The 27,240-nt window shown below is 37.8% G+C and overlaps 1 protein-coding gene across 1 annotated transcript; it reads right to left on the bottom strand.

Moving 5' to 3' along the window:
• Positions 1-57: 57 nt before the first annotated feature.
• LOC104546196 (CLIP-associating protein 2-like) lies at positions 58-26,749 on the bottom strand. Its single transcript, XM_010191526.1, has 7 exons — positions 26,716-26,749; positions 26,064-26,210; positions 10,885-10,964; positions 5,491-5,583; positions 4,762-4,907; positions 3,365-3,500; positions 58-132 (listed from the first exon to the last, which is right to left on the bottom strand). Exons 1-7 carry the CDS (start codon positions 26,747-26,749, stop codon positions 58-60), a joined length of 711 nt encoding a protein of 236 aa, XP_010189828.1.
• Between the last annotated feature and the right edge of the window lie 491 nt (positions 26,750-27,240).

The raw sequence follows: 27,240 nt of genomic DNA, 5'->3' as shown, positions 1-27,240 counted from the left end.
TTTATTTATAATATATATTTTTTAAATAGCTTTAATAATTTGCTACTTATAATGTACTCACCTTCTAACTGCAACTGATTTTGAGGTACAGTTGCTTGTTATTAAAGGTATGAGTCGTGGCACATGTGTATGCTGAAGGAAAATAAAAACCAACAAAGCAGTTAATGACAAAAGCATTCCTGAAGTTCTACTGTACTAATTAAGTCAAACAGAATTAGCAACATAAAAATTGCAAGAATTTAAAATGCTTACTGAAACTAAATGCAGAATACTATATAATAAGAGACTGCTGCTAGCATCTGAGTTGATTAAACCTATTTTTTTCCAAAATGTCAAAGAGCACTTCCATTGCCATCAGCAATCACATCATGATGTGCAATATTTAGCTATCAGGAGTCACATATGAAGGCTCAAATGTAAGTGTCTCCTCAAAGGAGTTGTAAACTGATATCAGCTTTGCCACAGAATAAAAAGGCAACAGCCATAGTCTTAAAAATAAGAATTATGGAGCACAAAGCATATAATTTATTTTGAAACAATGGGCATTCTTTTAAGGAACAATCAATACGATTAATGCTACAAAGACACATTCCTTTTAATGCAAAATACATAAATAAAGTAATAAAAACATTACACGTAATATAAACAAGCTTATGTATATAATCTACATGCAAACTCCTAACATCCTCATGGAAAACAAAACCCTTGAACTACCATCTAAAATGGGTAAGATAAACTACTATAAATCCAAATTCAATACTCTAACTCAGAATTAAAGCAGCCTTACTTCAGCTTATCTTAACTAACTGTACACACAAAGTATTAACATTTTAATTCCAAGTAAGAGTAACATCATTCAACAAATCAATTTTCAGTTCTTTATTCCTATCTTGATTAAATACATAAGGTAACTTCTAAAACAGTCTCCAATACAGTGTGCAACTGTAGCCTACAAAAAACTGCTTAAAAATCACAGTACTGAACAATTCTTAGTATCTCACATATCACACTTTCTCCTTAGGTTACTGTTGCAGGATATAAACACATAGATCACCAAAAAACCAGAGAGATAATTATCAGCTCTTAAAGAGTACTGCCAGCTTCAGAATTAGGAAGGAATTAATTAAAAAAATCTGCAAGAGCCTAACAACTGCATTTGTTCATACCGATACACTTTTAAACAGGGTTTTAGGGGTTTTGTTTGTGTTTTACATAGTTTACAAACTGTAAAGCATCACATGGGATGTGACTGCCAGCAAGGGAACAAGCAGCAATAACAAGGGAAAGAATAAAACATTTTTACAGATGGAAAAACCTGTATGGTCCAAGTCTTTGGAGCTATTGACATTGTAATTTGTAGAAAGGGTTTTGCAAAGAAACCAAAGCCTCAGGCTTGCTTTCGTTCAGCTTTAAGACTGCCCATTTAATCTGTTTCCCCTTTGAAGCTGAAATGATACGGACTTCCTTCCAGCGCACCGGCTCCTCAGTTGCCCAATCTGAATCCCACCTCCCTCTGGAAGAGATTTGCTGCCATCATGCCACTTCATCATAACACAACCTCCCTCCCATTTTTTTTTTTAATTCATTTCATTATTTAATAAGAATCAAGAAAGGGAAGTCAGACTACAGTGTAAGAACTATCTGAAGAAGAAAAATGAAATCAAAGAAAGGGGCAAAGATGAGAGGGAGCTCTTCAAGATCACTGGTGTAATACAGTCTCTCTCTTTATATACAGACCCACTCTCCCAGCAATTAGATACTAAAGCACCAGGATGCGAACTGCAGTCAGTGGATTCTCATAGCAGTTTTTGAGTGAGATGCTGAACTCAAAAGCTGTAATGGCTTGGGCTCTACATATTCAACTGATCACACACTGCCTGATCAACTCTCATTCAGTTCAAAGGACAGAAGTCCAAAGGAGAGTGAGGCTGCATTTCATTTGACTTCGATATTTATTTATTTATTTCCCCACTGAAACCCAAATCTTCTCTCAGAAGACCGTGCATAAGCCATTTATTGGTTGGGTATTTGAACACTATGGATAGGATTTTCTTGCTTCTATGCCTCCAATCTCATATGCTAAATTACAACTACTAATAACAGAAGTTTAAACTTAATGTGGGCAGCTGTAGCCAATGTGTAAGCTTGTCTCCAACAGAAATGAACCAATAAAGTCAATTTAACATAAATGGTGAATTTTTATTTCAGGCTGCTTTTCTGGTTCTTGATTTGGCTCCTGTAAACAAGACAGTTTCTTACATGCCTCAGCTCATCCAATACTACTGCATATGATATTCTTCTCCTACAACTTCAATCAACCTGTGTAAGGTGCATTTCTTCCTCCACTCTCAACTCTGTGCCATGAACCATCTCACAGTGCGTTGTAAGAGCCTGGGAAAAATGCTAATGGTTCTTAGCCCAAGTGCTCATGTAAAAGTAATGCAGAAGTCCCAGAGCACATTCTCAGAGGCACGGTTAGGCAGAGAAAGTACAGATTCCAGAGCATAGTGAGGATGGCAATAAAAGGTGTGAGCGAATTAAACCACTTGGGTTTTCAACAACTTACAAAATTGAAACCACAGACAAGATCATAGTGAACAGCAGTAAGTGCCTAGCATTAAGAACACTGCAGCTCTTAATATAGAAACTACAGAAAACCTCCCACTTCTTTCAGAAACACAAAAATACAAGTTCCAAAAATCTACCTAAATATCATTCTTCAGATGCCTGTCAACATACTTAAGGAGCAGACAACAAAAAAGCAGCTAGGCTAGGATACAGCATTACCCTCTTCTATATGCTATAGCTTTAAACACTCAGCTTAGAAAGTTCTTAAACCCAAAGATTAAGATCTCTATTGGGCTTTTCATCCATGAACTTGTGTTTCCTGAACAGATCCATGTATGTCCGGTCTCAAACATTTTATTATTAACTTCATAGTTCCAATTTTTTTTAGTATGTATTTATTCGTAAAAATAAATAGTTTTGGTTTGTTGTTTTGCTGTTTTGTTGTTGTTTTTTTAAAAATTCTTACTATCTTCTTAACTATTAGCTTAACTTTGTCTTCTCCAAAAAAGGTAGTTAAACACAGTTAACTTTCAAAATAACTTGTCTTCGTATAACTAACAGGTCACCAAAAAAAGCCAACACGGAAACAGACTTGCTTTTCATATCCATTTCTAAATCTTCACAAAGTAATGCTGCTGATTGGTTTCTACGATAAATAGTATTTCTCCACCTGTGGAAAAAATTACTTCTCCATGGAAGAATGATTTATAATCCTGTATTTCAGAATTGTTACCATCTCTGCTAAGAGCTACTACCTGAATATTCTTAGCAAGCAAGGTGAGAGAGGAACACCTACCCGAATAATGAATCTAATGGCTGCGCACCCAGAAGTTGCCATCACTTTGGCGCTGTTGGGAACCAGGTTAAAAAGAGTAGGCACAATAGCTTCAGCGCCATGATCAAACTTGTTTCCCAGAACAGTTGAAAGATGGCTATTTAGGAAAAAAAACCAAACTTGTTAATAGAAAATAATTTCTTAGTCTTAAAATGAAAAAGTTCATTGTACAAGTTAAAGATTTATGTTTCCAAACAACAGAATTCCTTGATTTTACGATGTCCAAGTCCTTGCCTCATTAGCAATGCAAGATTTGTGGAACAATTCTGTTACTTAGCAGACACATTAAGAGGTTAAACACGAATAACTTTATTTCCTAATGAAAACCAAATACCTCAATCTGAAAGGCTGAAATTCTCGTATCCACATAAAACATCACAGTATTTCTGCTTTCTAATACACTTTGACAAGATTATATCATTTCTGTAAGATTTTAGATTTATTGTTCAAGATTTATTTTCCTTTTGAATGCAGGATAAGGACACTTACACTACTACTCCTGACTTCACATTAGGAAAGGTTAGCATTATTTTCTCAAAGCCTGAATTTCCCTGGCAAGGACAGCTGTATGCTCCAGCAGGTCCCCATGGTCTGTTCGATCAGAAGACCAGGACAGAAAGGGTGAACTCTAGGGTACATTTATTCCACATGGCCATTGAAAATCAGGGGTTACATTAACGCCTTTCCAGAGTGAAAAAAAAAGCCATGGAAAACATGGAAGTGGGAAAGACTGCTCCAGGGTAAAAATAAGGCTTCCTCCCTCATCCCCTTCCTGAATTTAATGAGAGTCCCCAAGATTATGAGGATGGAGATCTCATTTCTGTTTAGTCACAGCTTCTAAAATTATCTTGGACATAAAAATATTGCCTCACCAAAATGCACAATGCTTTACTGAAGCTTTCACTTGGGTTTTATCTTTTTAAATTGCATCTCAGACAATTAAACAGTCAAGTCCAAGGGCTCAAAACACTATTGGGCAGCTCTCTTTGTTATTACAAGTAGTCACAGTAAAGTACTGTGCCAATCACCCAAGTGCTCTAAGACTAGCCCTCAATATTACAGTAGTACATACAGTAGGTTATATTAACGTGCACTAAGTACTCAGTGTAATGATGGTAACTTGTTCTCCACATACACTCTGTTACAGGTTTATCAGCTATGTATATCACCTAAAAGAACTAATTCCCTTAAATGTTTATTTTTCATTATGGGTTCAGATGCTGACTTGACTCTTTATCAGTCATAGTGTACAGCAGTCCAACAAGATAGTCTTCCCTGCAACACTGATAAAGCTTCTTTATGTGAAATTGATACTAAAAATCTAGCAATGCAGAGAGACACATATAAACTATACTTACGCTACAGTAATGCATGCTTCTCTAACCACCTGGGATCTGAGATCCTTGGCCGACAGCTTGAAAGCACCGTCCAACAGCCGTAAATGCTGGAAAAATCCATCGTACTGTGCAGCTCCAGCAACAAGCAACGACCGCACTTTCTTCAGCTAAAAAATTTAAGGCATTTAGTTAACTATATGCATTTCAAAATAAAAAAGTAACAACTTCATTGCAAAAATGTACATAGGCACGTTTTCAAAACTGTAAAAAGATTCTATTACCCAAATTCTAGAGCTTAATTTGTAGACTGATCCCAGCCTACAGTTGCATAAATACGTAACTCTGTTCACTCTCTGTTTCCAAACACTAAGATGCCCTAAACCTGATAAAAAATATAAATTCTACATGCACACAAACATTTTTAATTCTGCAAGTGAAACTTACCACAGACACAGAGAAGAGGTACTAATGTAAGCATTTACCTGCAGAACATGGAGCTTTGCATAAATGCCAACTGAAACATATATGGTGGCTTTTAGAAAAGCTTTCACCTGAATGTCAGCAAAAATGTGTTTCAGTGTTTTTAAAATACTTGCTCAAACTTATCTGGTTTACAGAAATTCAATGTTTAAAAATGAAAATTTCTTGGATTAGCTGAAGTGTGATTAAGAAAAAACATTTGAAAATATCCAGCTGCCTGTGCTTTATGAAATACACCCACCCAAACCAGAAACCAGACAAAAAGTGTACCGCATTAGTTCGTTGATCCCAGTCATGTTTGTCATCTGAGAGAATTTCCCTGATTTTGTTCAACGTTTCTTCAAGTTCTCGACTAGAATAGATCTGAAGATTAAGGAAACAGAAAATTTATATTGTTAATATCCCCAGTAACCTGATGAAAGAAAAGAGCTTGAGAAGACTGACAATACAATTATAATTCTGAAAATCCTGCCCTACAAGTTCCAGAGAACTGTATGAGGTACAAATGGGCATTTTAAGGCAAATCTCTCAGGTATCACTGAGTAATGAATACTCATTCAAAGAAAAGATGAAGCATCAACATTTTCCTCAAGATTTCACCTTTCAACTTTGGGATGATCCAGTCATATCCAGAATTTTGTTAACTCCATTTTTAAAATTACAATTTAATACGAGCAGAGGTTTTCGATAATCTGTTGCAATACTGTTGCAATTCAATTTCATTTTCATACCCGCTATTATAATGATGCTCGGCCAAAGGATTTTAACCTGCTGCAACTCTTCCAGGGCAGGGACTATCTTCTGCATCACAGAAGTACATGGCTCTGTGAGGGTCTAACTGGGCCGCTAGTGAACACTAAAATTAAAAATTTCTCTGAAAAAATAAATTAAAAGCTTCAACAGCTTCTATGCACATTACTACTCCAAGCCTGGCATCTATTAACTTATGCAGTCAGTAAATAAATTTAAGGAGCAACCTCCAGTCAGAGGTCTCTACTCTCTAGACAGTAAAGTCCAGCAAAATTGATGCCAAACCAACTTAGTCATACATCAGAAACTATTTGATAATAAATGAATTAATGTATATATTGATAACTGTATGCACATACAACAGTGGATTTCTAAAGAAGAAAATTTTTAAAAGTAGTAACGAAAATGTATTATTAACATCAGAAAGAAACTGACTTCCCTTCTCTTCTTTCTAGACATAAGCCACAGGATACTCTTCTCTGCTTCTACTTAATATGCAAAATGTAAAGGTTTTGAGAACAAGTTGAAGAAGATACAAAGCAAATTACTAACCAGAAACTTGATCTGGACAGGATTTTTTCAAAAACGTATTTTCATCAGAAGATCTCCATTTTTTTTGATCAAAAGTTGTTTATTATATAACCACATTGGGCTAAACCCTGTTGCCCAAACACAGACATCTGGTGCCATCTGAGACACATCCAAGACATCCATATGGGGCTCGCAGATATGATTTAGGACTTCAAGGAAACTCACACCCTTCTAGGATGAAAGCTGGAGGCCAGCATGATAACTCCTGTAGCACATAACTAGTAATGCCTGATGCTCCATCATCTAATTACGCCCAAGACACAATTTCTGTATGTGCAAGAACACAAGAGTGTGTGGAGGAAACAGAGACCTTAGGACATCTTGTTTTGCATTAATTGCTGACGAACTTGGTCAGTGGTCTCTTGAACACACTGTTCTACATGTATATATATTTATCTTTTATTTTACTGTAAAAAGATTTAAGAACATCTTTCTTCTATTACACAGCTAAGATGAATGTGTAATTTCTACAAAATATCTTATTTTCCTCGGCAACTTCAAATTACTACAACAGTTACTCCAAATACCATCTAGTTTTCCAATTTCCTGAGCATATAAAATGAATGTAACCCACAGTACATATGGGACCTTGACTTTATTGACATCTACTTTTATTCCAATGCTTAAACAAGAACATAGCTAGGGAGACCTCTCTATTTTATTCTGGAATATTAAAAAGGTGAAAGATATCCATGCTCTTTAACACCTGCATATCTGGTTTCCAGGCTGAACAGGGTAAGAACCACTTGAGAAACAGATGAATTAGGACACCCAGGCCACATTCACTATGACGCAGAAAACAATTTCTGAACGTGCTTTACCAAGAAATTGCTATTTTTATAACCACACAGCTATGTAAGCTTTTCCAGGGTACACTGTGGAAGCAGCTTTGCAGTTCTATACAGTGGACACAACTGCATCCATAAAAAACCAAAAAGCAATTCCTCATGATTATTGTTTTCTTCTTCACTGGAAGTCAATAAACGTCTGATGCACAACTTCTTTAAAAACAGTAAGTGATTCAGTGAAAACAGTGGGTCCAAGCAGAACAGACTTTCTACTTCACTGCTCACAAAATCAAACATGAGTTCTGTATCACCATTTAATATACTTCTGTATACTGGTAGCATGTAATATTTGTTACACAACACAACACAACACTAATTCTCTCAGCACCATACTATTAAGACATATGTCTTGGTAAGCATTTTTATCAAATTAAATTTCCATTACCAAAGAAAATTCTTATTTACCTTTTAAAAGTGGAAGTGAGTAGTCACTTGTTAACTAAAGATGCAATTTCACATTATGGTGACCCTAATGCCATGAACTCATGACTTGATTCAACCTCCTCTGGCTCCCCCTTCACCATCACCCACCTTGCCCTGTTCTCCTTCCCAGTTCAGGGTTTTGACATACAACAAGCTAACACTACAAGAGGAAAGGCAAAAAATTATTTGCCAGCGTAACACAAAGAAGTGAAGAGCAACAGCAAGGGAAGCAAGATCCTGCCTTTTGGTGGCAGCTGAGATCTGCTTAGTGCACACTCAAAACTTAGTCGGAGGTTCTGGTCAAGGTACAAATACCTTTTGTAAGCAGTGTCATTGAGTAGATCTTCAAATATAAAACATTTGTTTGTTGTCAGCCTATGTGTTATCAGAGACCATGTGCTGGAGTTACTGACGCAGAATTAAAACACGCCAGGCAATAAGGCAAGCACAGAAGCAACATGTTCAATGGGTTTATGTCTGCCCTACTTGCATGCCTAGACAAAGAATCTGTTTTTTTTCTTTACTGGCACAGATAACTGGATCTATACGATTTCTGCTAATCAAACTGGCATTATAATGAGGAATTCACTACATGGAATAATTTTATCTTGTGATGAAATTAAAACTGTAATTCCACTGAAAAATCCCAAATTGTCAAGGTTGTCCATAATTATATTAGTTTCAGAAGAATAAAAGATAACGATTTCAATAACTTCTCTTCTCCCTGCCCTTGGTTAATTATGATTTTAGAAGGCCAAGATGAAATTCTGTGTTCAAAGACATAATACATTTTTTCCGTAAGTTCCCACATCAGACTTCTATAAAAACAATTAAATTTGTTTTGAAACAAATTCTAGCTCTTAATGGGAGTTACTCCTAATAACCCGAACACAAAACTTTCTTCAATTTAAGCAAAAGCAAATATTTAAACAGAGTTGTAAAAACATAATGGTTGTAATCTTAAATATGAAGACACAAGCCTCGCACCACAGGACTTCTCTTTCTGGCCCACAGATCCATCAGACCGTATCTCAAAATCACCCATGTTCTTCATGGACTGCTGTCATCCATTAGAGGGCAACACACACACATCATTAAAGGTAGGTGGCAACATCAAATACAAAAAAATTAAAAGCTCAAACATAAATAGGAGTAATAACGACTCAGATGGAAAGTATTTCCAATATGGGGATTGCAAGCTAGAACGGAGTAAACAATATAATATTCCTAAAACATTAGTGATGAGCAGCCATTGGAACAGGTTACTGGAAAGGCAGATACATCACTGGAGGCTTTTAAGAATGAGATAAACATACACACACTGTAAGTAACCTCAATTTACTTGATTAATCCAGATGCACTTAATCTTGATTCAGAATTGGATCTGTTTTCCCATAATACAGTTCCCTTCCTTACTTTCACTGAAGCCACTACTAAAACCCACAGATGTAATGAAAACAGAAAGACACAGGAACGGACTCAGTAAGGCACAAACCTCTCCCCACTCTGCCTAACAATTGCTTTTCAAATAACCTGGAAGATTACAGGTCATCAACATTTTTCTTCACAGCGTCTAGTACAGAAACTTCTGTCTTCCTTAGTAATTAACATGGTCTCAGAATGGGGGATATGCCTTTTTTGGAATGATCAGAGACTGTCCACAAGAAGATGGAAAGCAGGAAGTCATTACTCCAAAGGAAACAAAAAAAAAATCCCTTTTTTTCCCATCTGGTTCACAGGTGTTTCTTCAAATGACTTTCTTCCATTGACCATGACACAAACAGGTTATTTTAGGGTCAGTTACCCATTTCTTCCCTGTCTCCTCACCTCAAGTGAGATTACTAAAGACGAGTGGGTCTTTCTCCTCCACCTACTGCATTTTAGGAATGACCTTCCTTCCCAGACCACCCGGCAATCAGACAGAAAATCACAGTTACCCCAATTCTTACAATGTTATTAACCAACTTGAGTGATGACAGAACTCTGCTGAAACTGCAAATATTAAGGCACCGAACTACCAGCAGGACATTTTCTGAGCTGTGAAATAGGGCTTTGTTCAACATAATGGGGATAAATAATATTAAGAGCTGTTTTGCCCTCTAAAGAGTTTTTTACCACATTTTGGAGAGGTAAAGAAACAAAGGCCCTACAGTCAACGACAAAGATCTCCTCAATGTGACAGAAACTATGGAGATAAAGTGCTCCTTCATAAAAGCAGACACTATTTCTGCCTACAGGAGGCAATCTAACAACTACACTATCATCTTGGGAAATAAAAACAGAACAAAAATACAAATCAAGAGAAGACAGTCATACAAAATCCTTCTGGGCTTTGAGAACTGTGGCTGACTGAGGTTTTGGTTGTTTTCCACACATCAGCTGCTCAAGGAAAACTTATTCAAAATAGGTCTAGGAAGATAAAAGCATGTTAAGTGACTTAACTGTGTGAAAGTACCAAGTATGTGCAATTCCCACACTTAAAAAGAGAAATTAAGATCTGGTATTTCACTCAAGAAATGCAGCAGGTTCGTTAGTATTCAAACAAAGCACCACTTTTTTTTTAATGTATTGCTAGAAATGAGGACATGTATGCCAGACACACATCATTACAATGCAGGAACTCACATTTGAAAACACAATTTTTGCTTTTTAAATCAGTTGCCTGCATTATTATTATTACTTGATTATCCCACAAAATTGCAGTCCTACATTTTTCGAGCATTATGGGAAATTTTTTCTTATCAAAATTAAACCACAATTATCTTCAGTAGCTCCCTAAAATGATTCAGAAAAGCATCAACAGATTTTAGCTGAAACACAATGTGATTATATTTAATAAGACAGTAAAACCAGGTGTTTTTTGATAACTAACAACAGGAAAACGTAAAGAACTTTCCACGGACAGTGAAAATGAAGTATTAAGAAAGAAGGAAAAGTACTGACACTTGGTTAGAAGACAGTAAAAATTACAGAAGTTTTAAAAGTAAGCTAACATATAGCATTTCAAACAGGATATTTCTGAAAACAAGCATGAGTACACACAGCATCTTACCTGTACAGTAGGAACATCTGTAAATGCCTTAATAAAGTCATCCTCATCCACAGCTCCAGCTCCTCCCTCTTTAGAGGAACCTGCATAAATGTAAAATACTGTTCAGCACTATGTAATGCACGTCCAGGTTCTCAAACTGACATAAGCATCATTCACAACAGCTCTTTTCAAACCTTTCATGTAGCTCACAAAAACCCTGAGCACTCATCCTGTACAAAATTGCAAGACCTTGACCTCTGATTTCTCCACGAATATGAAAAAAGTTAAACTCATATTTTTCCAAGAATGAACAATTCTGAGCAGTTTCCAATTTGACAAAGCTCTTGATTTCATTCTATTATTTTTATTTTTGTGTGGAAGTGGTAACATGTTTAGTACAACAACGCTCTAGTAACCATTTGCATATAATACTGATACCTGCACCAAAATAAAGCACAGAATTTACAATTATTTACCAAATCAAGAGTTATATGTTATTAAACAAAATTCCTCAAGATGAATTTTCACATAACATATGTGCCACAAGCAAATCAGCCCTAGAAGGTTTGGGGTGGGATTCATTTTGGTTGGCTTTTTCTGTTCGTTTGTTTTGAAATCCTGTCTAGGATCCTACATTTATATTGTGCTTTCCAATATTCTCCTCAGAAGCTAAGAAGTGTGAGGTGCATTTCTCAACCTCAAAGCTCCAAGAATTTCAACAGAGAAAGCAAGGACACAGCGAAAGGAATGTAGCATTGGAGCAAAATCTCAACTCCACAGATTGGCAGCCCCGTTTTCAGAGCACTCATCTCCATGTGTGTTCCACAACGGGGCTCCAGAATTGTACCCCCTGGAGAAGACTCTCAAGAACCTTCCAGACATGTAACTGAAAACCACCCACCAAAAATGCTTTCTCTCCAAAAGCTTCTGTGACATCTATGCAAGTAGTAGGACAGTTTTCTTTGCAAGGGAAATGGTGGAGCTATTTTCACATAATAGGCAAAAATGCCCAAAATCCCAAGGATCAGGGAAGAGTACTAACAGGTAACTCATTGGTCTCACACTGGCAAATGGTTGCTAAATTTCATTAAGATATTAGGTAGAAACTAAGGCAACTCTAACAAATTTTTAAAAAAAATGAAATCAGTCTCTGAATTTCACTGTCTTTGAAATAATATGGCTACCAACAAAGCCCTTTTTAAAAAAAAAAAAAAAAAAAAAGGACACAAACTTGTTATTGAATCAAAACGCAAGCTCATCAGATCCAGGCTGCACTACAAGCCTAGAACTTCAAAGTGAAATGTACAGTGTGCCAGAATCCTAAAGCATCTTCAGTAAGAGAGGTAGGTAATGTGACAAGACAGGTGAACTGCATGGAGATAATCAGCCCAGCAGAGTATCTCCTTCTGGGGTGAGGGGAACAAACTCTTACAGGAAATGAACTCTTTCAGACAGAGCTAGTTCAACAGGATAGACAGCATGAAGTCCTACCTAAACTACACTACTTACCTTACAGAGCACAGCTGTATTTTACCAACTATAGGACAAATAAAAGAGATCGGGAAAAATGTGGTCCACTACCACTACAAATTTGATGGCAAACTTATTAGATCTGAACACCTCTATGCAGAGCAAGATGTCTCATGCGCCTTTGTGGCTGCTTAGTGTAAAAACACTGAAGTGGTGTCGAGCAAAATTGGTACATGGTGTCTGCAAGAAGATATAGGGACATCTAACAAATTTTGACAGCCTAAGCTCAAAGATGTTGTAAAGGGATGCTGTGCCTAAAACTCTTCTACATGTGTATCTCCAACACCATCTGCCAGGATTGTCAGTGGCAGTCAGAAGGGAAACAAGAAATTGTAACTAGCTAAGAAAAATAAAGAATTTGGCACAGGGGCACCACACTAAACTAGGTGGTACAAACAGCTGTCTGGATGCTCAATTCATGACTTCATCTGTCCCTCCCAAAATATTACAACATTTAAGGAAGCCTCATAGTACTGAAATAACCACAATCTATATGCAATACTTAGGAAAAGAAAATGGAAAATTAAGTTTGAGTAGCCAAAAGGCTCATTTTTCAAGGTTAAAATGCAGATTTCACATGGTTAAAGAACCTACTCTTTTCTAAAATGCTTAAAATTACCAACAGTTCATAAAAAGCTTCTATTCTTATAATGAGAATTGTTTTAGGCAAAGCTAACTCACTGCATTAGTCACAAAACAATAAAGCCCTACGAAGTTCATACATGTTTCTTTACAACGTGATAAAATATGTGATCCTGTGACATCAGAGGCAAAAAATCCCTGCACTTAACAGTTTATACAAGCCCTGTATTATTTAGCTATATAAATACCCAAACACTACAGCAGTTTAAGTGGTGGGAGGAAAAAAGGTATTTTGCACTCCCCTTGACTCCTTACCAGATATCTGCCAAGAGAACAAACTTACAGAAAGCAAACGTTAAAAACTGACACATACAGGCCATGAAGGTAAAAACCACACAAAAATGTTTGGATTTCAAGTATTCAGAGTGCACTTCTGTATACTATAAAATAGAGATCAAAAGGGGCTGAAGTTACCTTTGCTAAGTAAGTAGATGCTGTCATCTGTTAGTCTGCCTTAAAGTATCACTTTGAAAATGAGAAAATAGCATGGACTACATTACACTTTTATTCACATTTATTTCACTAATCTTTCTCCTCCTCTACTGCATGAGCACATATGCATACCAAAATAAAGTGTGAAGTAACTGTCTTCTCCTTATGTTGTAAACAAGTCAAAAGTCTACACTGCATGAGGAAGAAAAAGATCGTTCAACCTCAAGTAAATCACAGCAGCTGAAACACCTCTTGAGTTTTTTGGTGGGTTTGTAGTTTTGTTTCTTTTTTAAAAATTTAACTTCAATGAGTCTGGGGATGGAGGCAAAGGAAACAAATCTCTTCTTGCAGACTATGAGAGACGGTCTCTTCTTCAGTTAAATTTCAGGTTTTCTAGCATTTTGTGAGGCCCCAGGAGTCTTTTTTTTTTTTTTAAAGAAAGTTTTTCCTAGTCACAGGGCTTTGAGTTCAGCACTGTGAAAGACACCACCAGAAAGGCTGCTGTACACAAGCAAAGAAATTACCCAGTCTTTTGCAGATCCAGTTCTCTCACCCAGGAATTAATTCCAGCAGCTGAGCTCTACCTCTCTTTCAACTGAAACATTTGAAATCTTTCCACTGTATCACAATGACTTTGCGCTGCTCACTTGCTCTACCACCTTGATGTTTTTCCCCACAAGTATCTAGAGAGCTGTGCATGATGGGACGACAAAACAACAGGACACCACCACATTGGGAAAGATAGATATCACAAGAGGGATACGGGACTGTTAGTTTTGTTTTGAAACAAAGAACCACTTAATCAAAGCACGCTTAACTGCTTAAAGCATACAAGCCCTGGTCTAAAAATAAAAAAAAAAATCCTCAACTTGTGTTTGATAGCCATTTTTACTAGTCTGATTCTGGTTTTCCTGCTCCTGTGGGTCTTTTGACTGAAGTTTCAGAAGAAAACTTTCCTGAGAAAAAGGGGAATTTCAAAACATGCAGAGAAACTTATGAGTAACACCAACTCTAAAACTTTCACTTTTTGTTCTTAAATGCTTTTCTCAACACACTTTCCTATTAAAAAAACCTAACTATTTTCTGTTATTATACATGTCGCAAATTAAGTGTTCGTAAACTTTGAAAAGTATACTATTATACAACTATCTTTTATCCTTCAGAATGCTCTAATTGCAGGCAGTAACTGTACCTTACTGGTCAAAGCATCTAGAGTAAGATGACGTGGATTACAAATTTATTTTTTTTTTAAAGAAAAAACTTCCAAACCCTACAGCTATACCCACATCCCAACTAAGTCAAAAGCTTCACTTCTTATCTACCAGACACCACAGAAGTAAAAGATGCAGATCATTATGGATTTAAAACAAAACAAAACAAAAGTACTGTAAGTACTATTACCCTTTTGGTTTTGTAGGATGATAAACAATCAGCTGTAAATTAGGAACTGACAGCAGCTTCAGCTCAGTATAGGATAAGTGGACAGGATAAGCTCAAGTACTTACTTGGCTTTTTGTATAATAGGTTGACTGGCAACTCCCACTCACTCCTGCTGACCTCCCTCATTCTAGCACTGCTACAGCTGAACAGTAAATCACGACGGTGACTGGCCAAGCTGAGAATAAAACAAACTGGCCAAGAAGAATGGTTTCAAGGAGGCAAGTTCCCTGGCCTGCTTCACTGAAGGGCCATATAAACATGTTGCTAACACAATCCAGTGGACGACTTGGGATATCAATGAGTTAAAGAGACAGGGAAGGGTATGACTCTAGGCAGATTAAACAGCGTAGCTGCTAAAAGTCTAAGTACAGGCCGAAGGGAGTAGAGCAATACTCAAATGAAATGAACTCAAGGAAGGACAAGTGCAAAGGCAACCTAGTGGAATGGACAGCCTACATCACTAAACAGGGGGGAAAGATCTAAGGAATGTGTTGATACCAAAAAGTATTTTTTTAGTTGTAGTTTTTTTTTTTCTTAAAGGCACCTACACAAGCTACAAATACATTAAGAATTACAGCAACCAGTTTTTGGAATCCCTATCAATAACAAAGACACAAAATCTAATTGTCTGTGATCAGAGTTCTTCAGCACGGTACTTGCAATGGACAGACAGTGCTCAATAACCAGTTAATCCAGTGTAGCTCTCAGATAGTCCTTGCAATATCTATTTATTTATCCTTGGGTCAGCACTTACCACTATTTGATAAAACTGCCAGCTTACTTTTAAATTGATATCTGTTAGAGGAGAGCGAAGGAAGTGGGCAGTGCTTCATGATCTGAATTACCACCTCTGAGATGGCAACGGTGAGTTTTAAGATGATGATTCTGATAAAGTCCTGTGTATAGACTGAATTTCAGTACTCACAAAGGAATCTCTTTATCTTTCCAGGCATCATAAGACTACTGCTACAGTCAATAAAACACTCCAGAATATTATCTTTTCTTACACACTTTTCACCATTTTGCTTCTGTAAAACAAACAACATGTTTGGAAAAGTAACTGAAGACTGAGAATCTCTGAAAATTCCCTTCACATTTTAAATTACTGGGTCATCTAAAGCAATTTGATACAGTGTATGCACATACCTAGACATATTAATAGAATACCAGAAACACTGGTGGTCCTACCTTAATTCTATCTGTGTCCTGAATGTTATTTCCATGTTTGAAAGACTGATCTTTGGCTTTTAATCAAAAAACTTCACTAAAAACTTTCCATAAAACAAGCAAAGAACTATTCTTCAGTCTCAAATATCTGGATAAAGCACAAAGGCATTCTTTCATCAGGTGACTAAGAGTCACTTGGTGTATATATATACACACACACCTGCAGCTTGCCTAAGTTAGGACACCATTTGAGAGCAACAAAGTAGCAGCACTTGGTCCAGTAAAAAACACTTTGATGAACATTAGACACAATGGTTTTTTTGTAAACAAGGCAGATTTCCTCATAGATAGTTACACCGGTAAATCCTCTAGGATGGATATAATTAGGCTAATTTAAATAAAATAATGTTAGTGTACCAAGTTCTACTCACAGAATAAGCTGTCTCTGGCAATGCATAATTGTTCTGGTGTAACTGTCAGCATCACTCACTGGCTTTGCTATACAAGTTCAGAAACAGATCACACTGCCACTGCCACAGCTTTGCCAATAAAACTTAGCTGATGACCAAACCAAGAAAGGCTGTAGTGATCTTAGTTTAGACAAGAAAAATTAAGACTGCAGAATTCCAGCTGCCTTGTGTCCATTTTCTGAGGAAAAAAACCCAACTGCATCTTGAAACAAAACTCCTCATACTCAAAAACCTCTCTGTTACTACAAACTTGTCCGTATTCCTAGTGCTTTTGTAAGCACACGTTATCTACCAGAGGAACCTCACAAATAAAACTTAGGAAACCTTTGGAAGATTACTTCACTGGGCTGCTCAACACATCTGTCTCATAGTAGTTACTACCTGCATAGAGGGGAGAGAGGAGGAGGGAGAGGAACAGCAGAAGGAACATGTACCAGTCTCTTAAGCCATTGCAGTTCATGATTTATTTATTAACTTAAGCTAAAATGCCTTTGACAAAGACACTGGGCAGACAATTAGGATCAGTAAACCTACTCAGTTGTTCCCACACAAGCCATCGGAGTTTTCTGAAATAATCCAGTTTTCTGAATTTATCCTGAAATAATAGTAAGTTTCAGAAATAAAAAAATATTTTAAAATTACCAGATACAACACTAAACCCAAATAAGCATTTATTTTTTTTGCCAGAACCTTAAGTGACAAAGTCTTCATGTTGTTTAAACCAGCTCAGAAGACAACTCAAGTTATAACCAAATGACTTAGCAGAGTAGAAAAGCCTTCGCTGGAAAGCCCACTTTAAGGCAACTGACAGCTGAGTTCTGTCATGTTCAGTCCCGGTGACTGACATTCATTCTGAACTGACTTGTCCACCTCAGCTCCTGCAGTGTCAAAAGTCATTGTCCCTGATGCACCCAGAAAGTCAGTCAACCTGAAACACCTGCACAAACTGAACCAAATAGCAAAATACCTTCAAACACCTTTTACTCCTTATTTTACTTGTCTACGTTAGGAACTCGGTGGATATGGTTAGAGAAGTAGAGATCCCACCTGCATTGTGCCTGCCTCATGCAACATTCCTCCTACATGCCAGAGCCATTGCACAGGAACAGAAGTTTCCAGCCAGCAAGCGAGAGTGCTGTCTCTGAGGACGGAGATGCTAAGCAGATCTCTCCATGCAATTACTCACCTCAGGAAAGAACAGGAGCAGGAGGGACAGGAAGAAATCTGGAGCAAGCTATGCTTGCAAGGAAGAAGGCGGCACAAGGTGTTTAACTACTAGGATAGTACATCTCCATCCTTGAGGTGTGCCACATCAGTCAGGAGCAAATACAGGATTTGTGTACTAAGAGGCCGCAGAAAATAATTCTTACTTGGACTGAAGAGACTGGAGAGCACTGCACCAGCACGTGTACACTGCAATCTCGAGCTGCTCTGGAGCGTGAATATTCCTGTGGAATTGTGTACTGAACATGATATTCCCTGAGAAATTTAAGCAGTAGTATTCGAATTAGCTATTCCCAACTCTGAATGCAGAGTTTCAACAACTTTAGCTTGAATTCCTACATAACACACTTTCACAGGCATCAAAGATTAATAATACCAGCTCTTATTTTCAGAGGCATGCTATGGAGATCAAGTCACAATCATTTGTGGAGCACACAGAAAATATGACAACTACACAAAGAAATTAATAATGTATCACTTAGTTTACTTACAAGGTTTGGACAGCATACATTAGGTAAGACCAAGCCCTGGTTGTGGATTAAAACAAGCAAGGTCCATGAGCAGCAAGAATCCAGATACCTGATTTCCTTCAGGCTTATCTCACAGTTGATTAATGTTGGTTTCTACTCAACTGTAAGCTTGCACAGTCATCTTGCAAATCATGCACAATGTTCATGTTCACATTGTAACCTTCCAAAGCACTCATGAATTTCTGTTCTCTGCTCAGGACTCAATTTTCACAAATACTTCAAAGAACGTACATTTGAGACCCTGGCTCATCTGTTCAGTTTCAACAGGTGAGCTTTAAAGTTATTTTAACTTTATAAAGCATGAGTGTTATTTTCAGTTTTTAATATAGCTTTCTACTGACCCAATATTTACAATTTACTTTAACTTGTTCACTATGTTATACCTGAATAAGAGACATAGCACTAATTATTTTACATTACAGAAATTACTGAGAACAACCAGGAACACAAACCGTTCATCTGTATCACCTATAATTTGTGCTGCAAAACAGACTGGGTTGGGATACTACAGATTTTTGAATTTTTGTGGTGTAACAGTTTCAGAAAAATGGTATTTTCATTGCAAGCAATATTTGCACCTTTGCTGAAATTTCTCTAATCCAGATTATAAAAATAATTCGCATTGTATGCTTCTACATTCCCTGCTTTTCTATTTCAAAGCTTAAACAATAGCCCAAAGTAAGGAAACTGATCTTTTAAGACATCTTTTCCCCCCTGCTCCCCAGCCCAACAAGGAGTAACCACACCTGCTGCTTTGAAAAGCAGCTTCTCTTCCACAGCAGCAATGCAGGAATGTTTTGCAATGGCTGGCTGTGCGTGTTCTGCAAAGCACCACATTCCCTAAGGACTCAAAGTGTCAGGGTCAGCCGATTTCAGTCCAGCTCCCTCCTCTCTCCTTTTTCTTTCTGGACTCAGCCATATGAAAACAAATTGCTTCCACTTACTGCTGGAAAAATCAGAAAAGCATTAAACGAAACAAAGGGTCGGTTGTCTACCTTATTCACACCACTGCCTGATACTACTATGATTGCTAGTGGGACATTTGGGACTGGAACACAGGGTGGAAATGTCAAAAGAAGGTTGCACACATGTGATGAGCTCTCATCTCCAGATATCTTCCTATTCTCTATTTTTTGCAAGCTGCCTTCGAGGCTATGAGCTTTCTGAGAGAAGACTATCAGACAGAGTATCATGCTTATAACAACACGATAAATCCTACAAGCTAATTGAAGCTTCTAGAAATGAGTGCAAAATAAACTGAAGTAGTATGAACTATCTGCCAACCATCCTAGAGTGACACATAGGAAACAGAGAGACTAATGAACAGTAGTGTTACAGATTTATATAATCTAGGAAGGTGTGTGTATATATATATTTGTGTGTGTTTATGTGTGTGTATATATACACACACACATACATACATGCACACCTATAAATATATTTTTAACAACAACAATTTTATTTATGTTCACTTCTATCTTCTCTTTAAGGCTGATTTTCCAAACCACCTGCTGGGGCTCTGCTAAAGAAATGGAAAGCCCAGTGACTGGACAGGCATTTGCCACGGCCAAGGAGAACAAACCACTGCTCATGTGCAAGGAAACCTTCACCTGAAGTGCTGTGCAGGAGTGAATAACAGCAAAATCTAACAAGGGGAACCTGGAAAGTTGGGATTCTCCCACTTCCCTGAATTCTGAGTTAGGTCCAAACAGCAGCAGCTCATGATAGCAACACTGCAACCCAGCAACTGCATGGGCAAGGATCTTCCAGGAAGGAAGTTCACTGGCATTCACCATGGGGACAAGGAAGCAAACAGGCATTTTGTAAGAAATCGTCTCATTCAGACTCTGATACCCAAAGCTGATCTCAATGGGTGCTCAGAAAGAGCTGAGATCTTGCAGAAAAACCTTTGAACTTCACAACAGGTGGAAGCCAAAAAGGGAAGCAAGGCCACAGAATGTCAGGGATGCTTTGCTGACCAAGGTTATCTCAGAGCAGTTTGATTTCATACAAAAATCAAAAAAACCCAAATCCTAGTTTATTTTACAGGACACATGCACTACTTCGGAAGTAATTTAATGACAGGTAAACAAACAGAGGAAAGACTTCTACACTTATTTTCTGCAGAGCTCAAAAGTTTAAAGAAAAACTTGGACATTGATTACTATAAAACCTTTTTTGTGCAAGCCAAAGCAGAACTGTCTTCATAAGACTGAAGACAACCGATGCAGCAAGCAAGGAGTTTATGCTCTTTCAAGTCCATTCACCAACAATCTGTATTTACACTTCCACAATTAGCGAAGCCTTTTACAAGAAAACAAACACCAAAAAAACCCCAAACAAAAAACTACAGTATGTAGTCTTAATGATGTTAAATTCACCTGGCTAAAATATCAGAAGGTAAGTACTAACTTTTCAGTATCTCATCTGCTTTAAGCAGAGCCTTTCCATTTAAACTGTCTCCAGCTAAAGCTTCTAAAGACTTCAAAATTTCTTCTGCTTGGAAACAGAGCAAAAAGAAGCAAATCAGTGCCATTTTATTACTGCTCAAAGACCTGTATTGCTACTATTGAGAAGGAAAAAACCACCAAAAAAACATGATGCTACACACTGCACAGACCTAAACGTAAAACACTACAAAACCTAAACTTAAGGTCCCTAAAGGTGAGAATAGCTTTCTATAGTTAAGAGTGTGTTCCTGTTATTAAGGAAAACATGTATAGTGGTGTTATAGTTCTCACAGCCTTCTTTTGCTAAAACTGTTCACCTGGTTCACCCAAGCTTTCCAGTTACTGGATTTCTACCTAAAAGGAATTTTTTTTAATGGTTTTGAGCAAACATCAAATTTTACAAGGCTTCTTTTTAATTTTAAGAATTAAGACCACCCGAAACCTGAGGGTTATTTCAAATAATGCCAGCACCAAACCTCAAACTGGCACAGCTGCAGTCTTCATTGAGGGCCAGATCCTTAGAACAGAAAGGAACATCGCAATTTTCATGTTGGGGAAAAATGCTTTTTGCATGTACACATTTATTTTTTAATAGAAAAAAACCAGCCTCTACATCCTTGGGGTTTCACTTCATATTCTTCACGCTTGGCATCAACAGCATTCTTACTCCAAAGACTATTTTTAACAACAGTTTGAATAATAATGACATTTAAATTAATAACATCCCCTTTGCTGGTTTGTCACTGGATGATTCACCCTAAAGCAACCTAGGTGGTTTCAAAAAGTGTAATAGCCTTTTAGTATTAAATAGGAAGCAAGGCATAGTAACACTAGCAGGCCAATACACTACAGATTAAAAAAAGTGCCAATGAACCATAAGCCAAACATATGATGCAGTATCTTCCCAGCGAAGACAACTGAAAAAGCAGAAAGTCCACCTTGTTTCAAATTACAACATTAAGAACGATGGTCCAGCTCTGCAGAGGTTTTCATAAAACATACAACAGAAAGGTAACACAAGCTTTTGTTGTGGCTGTGCTTCATGAGCAAGCTTTTCTACCAAATGCCACATGGCTCTATTAAAGTACCATCATGCCTACATTTAATCAATTTTAAAGACTTAAAATGACATTTGGGGAAAACAGGCCTATCTTCCTGTTGAGGTATGGACTGAGGACTCCTACTACCATATAGAACAATTCCCTAGAAGACTTGGAACAGGAAACTCACATTTGCAAGAGAACCTGCCAAAGCCCTATAAAAGATCTTTAAGATTGCCGGGATACGAATATAGCTCATTTGGCTACCATGCTCAACTTAAGTCTTTTTCTACTGTAAATTATGGTGCCACTTACAATCAGAAAGCTGCATGCTGTGCTGTCAAGGAAGAGCCCATGAGTGTCCATTTCTGGCAGGGCAGAACACACACACTGCCTATTCTCAGTCAGAAGGCCTTAGAGCCAGGGGATATTTTCAGAGGCTCTGCCACTCAAAGGAAGAGCTGAGAAGTGTCAGAAGTTAAGTAGACCAGCTGAGCATTTCCTGGCAAAAGATTAACTCAGGAAAGCGTATTGACCATGGAATAAGAAATATGCCAAATAAAGCACTGTCCCATTAAGTTGAAGACTCATCACTTCTCATTCATCACAAGCAAGGTCAGTGTGTGAACACCACCCAGTAGTAAAGTCAGATGAGAAAGAGATTGCTGCATTTCTTACTCTTGGGGCAGTACCCTCCTCTGATACTTCTCTGGCAAGCAATAAAAAGCCAAGCACACACACATCTGAGGTACAGTTCAGCAGACAGCAGCACAAGAGAAAGCAAGCAGCACAGCCAAGAGGTTTGGTTTTCTTAGCCTCATGATTGGATAGCCTTCACCCCTTTTTAAAACCAGGTAAAAGCTGTGCTTTCTTTATTGTCATCTACAGCTGCTAGGAAAAGACATAATCCTAAACCAGTATCCTAGGAAAAGGATCTCTGGAATGCAACAGCCAGTTTAAACAAATGGAGCCTGCAGTAACCTCAGTCTACACTCAACACAATTTCCACCTGCACTGGCAGTTCTGCCTGGTCACAGAAGCCTGAAGAGAAGAAACTGCAGCAAAGGACTGCTTCAGCTGTGGGTCAGTGACACAGCCTTGGAGAGTTTTGTGAAAAGGAAAGAAAAAGCTACACAGTTACTGGACCTACTGCTACTTCTTCCTCCAAGGCTGAATTGCAACTTCTTAGTACGTATACAGGCATCTATGGAAGAGCCAGAGAAAACTTCATCAAGCAGGACCAACAGGTAGCAGAACTGCAAGATAAGCAGTTATGAGCCTGAAATACCTGTACCCAGTGCTCGTGAGGGAAAGGTGAGAAATGACATTGCCATTGATTGCAGGCTTGGAATGCAGTGGTGAGCAGAAGGATTTGGGCCTCCAGGATATGGCACAGCCTTAATAAATCAGCAAGAGCAGACAACTTCCAGAACCATAGATTTGTTCCACAAGGATGGCAATTTTGAGGCTGGAGAAAAATCACAGGTGTCCTTTACGCACTTGCAAAGCAGATCCAACAGAAAGTGGATGTGAAAGAGCATCAGGGTTTGTTTGTACCCAATAAGGATCCAGGAAGTCTCAACGTAAGCAGGATAGGACACCCTAACTGGATTCTTTGTGCTTCTCTGTGGAATAAAGCTCTCTAAAACCCAGTATTTTGTCCTGTAAAGACAGTGGGCTTCTAGGCACTCACCCTGTTCATACGCATATTCTCTAGTAGCTGTTTCTGACTCTGTCAGGTAGTGTAGTAGACTACATAGACCTCTTGTCTGACACAGTATCACTCTTCATATGAATAATGCGACGGGAAACTCCTCACTCCTGGAAGACACTATGACTTGATTGACCTGTGTAATGCATTTGGCACCTACATTAATGTTCTCTATCCTGCTACGAGATGCAGAATTTATGAATACTACACAGAGGAGTAAGGCCCTCCTAGTGCAGACATTTAACATTCCTGTCTGCTAGCAAGCTTGTTTCTAGACAGAACTACTTTAAACACCAAAACCTAAAAAAAAGTATGGAGATGGAGAAAAACATTTGAAGATACAAACAATGAGTGGCAGGAGTAAAAGGAAGACAAATACTGGCTGTTAAAAATGAAAACAGCGATAACAGCCTTGCTAAGCAATGGTGACCCACGGGAAAATGCTAAAAAGAAAAAGACTGAGTGTCAACTCAAAGAAACTTCCATGGAAAAAAATGCCAAATAAACAAACTAGAAAGGATGTATTTATATGTAATGGAAGAAATCTGTGCACAAGCAGATTAATAGGCCTGGAGAAGTTTCTCCCTAGCAGACAACAAGAGAAAAAAAACATAAAGGTTGCCAAGAACAACTGAAGACTGGGAGACAAATCTCCACCTTCTAGCCATCTGCTGAAGAATACAAGGCATAACACCTCTTCTACAGAATGGTAAGGCAAAAATTCTCCATGGTCAGGTACCTGAGAGGCCTGCACAACCACTCCATAAACGCACATGCAGGCAACCATTCAATATTATAAAGGTGAGTCAGCCAAACACTTAATTCTAAATTTTAAAACTGTGACTACAGACATACTGACAGAATAAAAGAGGAGGGAAAAACAGATGCACATGTGAGCACTCCTCAGTATTTTCCAGAGTTGAAAGAAGAAGGTACAACGCAAGGAATAACCAGCATGCTTCTTTTTTGGCATACTTAAAATTTGTCCTTATTCAATTTTTTTGTTTTCATTTTAATTTTTTGAAGTTCAGCCATATAGGAAAAGGAGGAAAAACAAGGTAATTGGCGGGGGGGGCGGGAAGGGGTTTAATCTGTCTTTGGCATTGTAGTTACCTTCTTAGCTATTGAATTTTTAGATAAACTGAAGAATCAGTTGAGTGGTTAGTCTCTTCTTCCTTCCCCTCCCCTGCTCTCCTACCTCCATGTTTTTACTGCAGAGCTTGTGAAAGGCCACATGAAAAAAGCACTTTTACATTAAAAAAGCATCTATACTTAATAAGATACTGTTAAAAGAATCGCATACTGAAAGAAACAAGAATCCTGACCATTCATTTCTGGTACTGTATCTGTTACTATCACATGCAATAAACCCCACACATCAAGTTAAAGGGGATGATATTATTATCATTTGATAATATTATTTTATTTGTGAAATAATTACTTATTTGTGCAATAATAATAAATACTAAGAGTCAATTCCAAGGGATAATGTCCTTTATGAAGTGTTTTAGGTGGTGCTTTCTGATACATACTGCTATCAAGTGTGGGTTATACTGTGGCACTACTGATACCAACCAATGGGAATCTTTTCAATTTATTAGGAATTCTGAAGATCACATTAGAAAAAACAATAAATTGTCAAAACATTAACTGTATCTTATTAACATGAAAATACATGAGGCAGCTTGTCTGGCATGTGTATATCCATTCACATTTTATCTCTGCTTTGCAGTTCACATAAGGGAGTGTAACATGAACAGGAACATGAAAAAATTACTCTTACAAAAATCCCTTAGTGAAAGAATCAATTATTCATAAAACACTCATACCTAGAGCATGGCATACTTCCACTTAATTATTTTTCTGAATGCATACATGAACCATGAAAAAAGCTGTCACTTCTTTAGCTGTAAACAGTTGCTTTTGTTAGATTACCCCCGCCCTAAAAAAATGCGGATTTCCACATTCAAAGATTATAATTAGCATGCATCATCATTATACTGCTTTGAAGTCTATCATGCAAAAAAATCCTGGCAAGTGTTTTGGCCCCCATTCGTTATCTTTCACAGCTAATTTCACAATACCATTTAAGAAGCAATAATGAAAGTCATTCAGAGGTAATACACACCTCTGTTGAGGTATATGGTTAATGGCAAGTCCTCTCTAGCCAGGTGAAACACTGAGTGCAGACATACAGTAAATATTTAATCTACACAGACTTACTACAGAATTTCACAGTGTATTTATATATACAGTGAGTAAGGTGTGGATTCTACCAGGGACACGCGTATATTCATTTCACCAACACAACTGCTATCTCCAGGTGTTAATTTTATTTATAACATCAGAGGCCTTTATAAGCTAATTCTACATTCATGAGAACAGACAGACATGCACACACCTTTACGGATGAATAATTACGTAAAACAGGGTCCCTTACTATTTTCAGCTCTGCAAAAATACTGCAGTCATGAATTAAACATCACCTTCCAAAGTTCTGTTTTGTGCCTGCTCTGGCAAGGTTTCTGGGAACGCCACCTAGAATTTGAATAGCTTTACATTACCTCCAACCTTAGGCCCACCAGCTGATCCTGGCTTTCTCGCACTGTTTGAAGGATTTCCTGGTTTTTTAGGTGCTGGAACCTTGAAGGCTGAAGCAGCTGATGATGGCCTATTTCCATCCACTGACTCCTCATCATCAAAGCTTTTGTCTAGAAAAAAACACATTAAATAAAAACACAACTATTAGACTGGATATGTATTTATTTCCCAGTCAATCGTTTTGCTTCACAGTTCACAGAAATTGACAAAATGCATGCATAAAAACAAGTATTTGTCACTTTTTCCTCTGTCTCTGACATAGGAATAAAATGACAATGAGAAACAAACAGCATTTTCTACATCTCAGGTTCTTACAAAATATTATTTGGCCTTCATAATTAACCACTGTACAACTGAGCATAAAAATGAATCCTCCATATTCATTCCCACAAAGGGAAAATATCTTTGCAGAGACTGAATATTTTTGCCCATTTCTAAATATCTTCCCCAAGGATAAGCCCTTAATATTTTTTTTTATCATTCCGGTTTACCAAAGACAAATGCTTCGCCCTTTTCTTCTTTTACTCATGCATGCATTTTGTGCTACACATCCTCCCACAATGTGTCTAACCAGCACTCCCTGTCTCTTCCTTCCACCCAGATTTTTCAACTTACAATCACAGATCCTCTTGCAGATCAGCCGCCTCATTCCTCTGATCACTCTTCAATCCCCTCACCCTAGGACGGACCCAGCACCTCACATGGCCGCAGGCAGTAAATTCTCCATACTAAGCGGAGATTCTATCAAAAACTGCTCGCAAACACCCTAGATCCACCACTGAGATTTGTGCCGGCATCTTTCTCTCCCTTCCCTGCACTAGGTGCCGCACAACCAATGAGCTGCAAGGTGACATCATCTTCTGGGAGCCACCGCCAGAGGAAAAGGTGAAAATTCTCCATGCAAATGCATTCATTCCCACACACCCTATTTGCCACTATTCCGATCCTTCGTTAAAAAAATTAGACAGGCAGAAAATACTCCGGGGTTTGCACTCCTCTTGCCTGTAATTTCAGGTTTGTGTAATTTTAATCAAGAAGGAAATTTATCTCTAGTGATTAAATAAAGTAGTCTCAATACTAAATAGTCAGTCTTCCAAAAGAAAAAGAAAAAAAGCCCCAGCATATTCCAGCAGTAGAATG

This window comes from Mesitornis unicolor, unplaced genomic scaffold, assembly GCF_000695765.1.
Source record: "Mesitornis unicolor isolate BGI_N332 unplaced genomic scaffold, ASM69576v1 scaffold32619, whole genome shotgun sequence".
NCBI lineage: Eukaryota > Metazoa > Chordata > Aves > Mesitornithiformes > Mesitornithidae > Mesitornis > Mesitornis unicolor.
This window is presented reverse-complemented; position numbering and strand designations above follow the sequence as displayed.

Excerpts from the sequence above, each read along its gene's own strand:
- LOC104546196 (XM_010191526.1), bottom strand. The coding sequence starts at position 26,749 with ATGAGGCGGCTGATCTGCAAGAGGATCTGTGATT. Across the intron at positions 5,584-10,884 it reads CAGATGTTCCTACTGTACAG|ATCTATTCTAGTCGAGAACT; the intron begins GTAAGATGCTGT and ends CTTAATCTTCAG. Across the intron at positions 3,501-4,761 it reads GAAGCATGCATTACTGTAGC|CCATCTTTCAACTGTTCTGG; the intron begins GTAAGTATAGTT and ends TTTCCTAAATAG.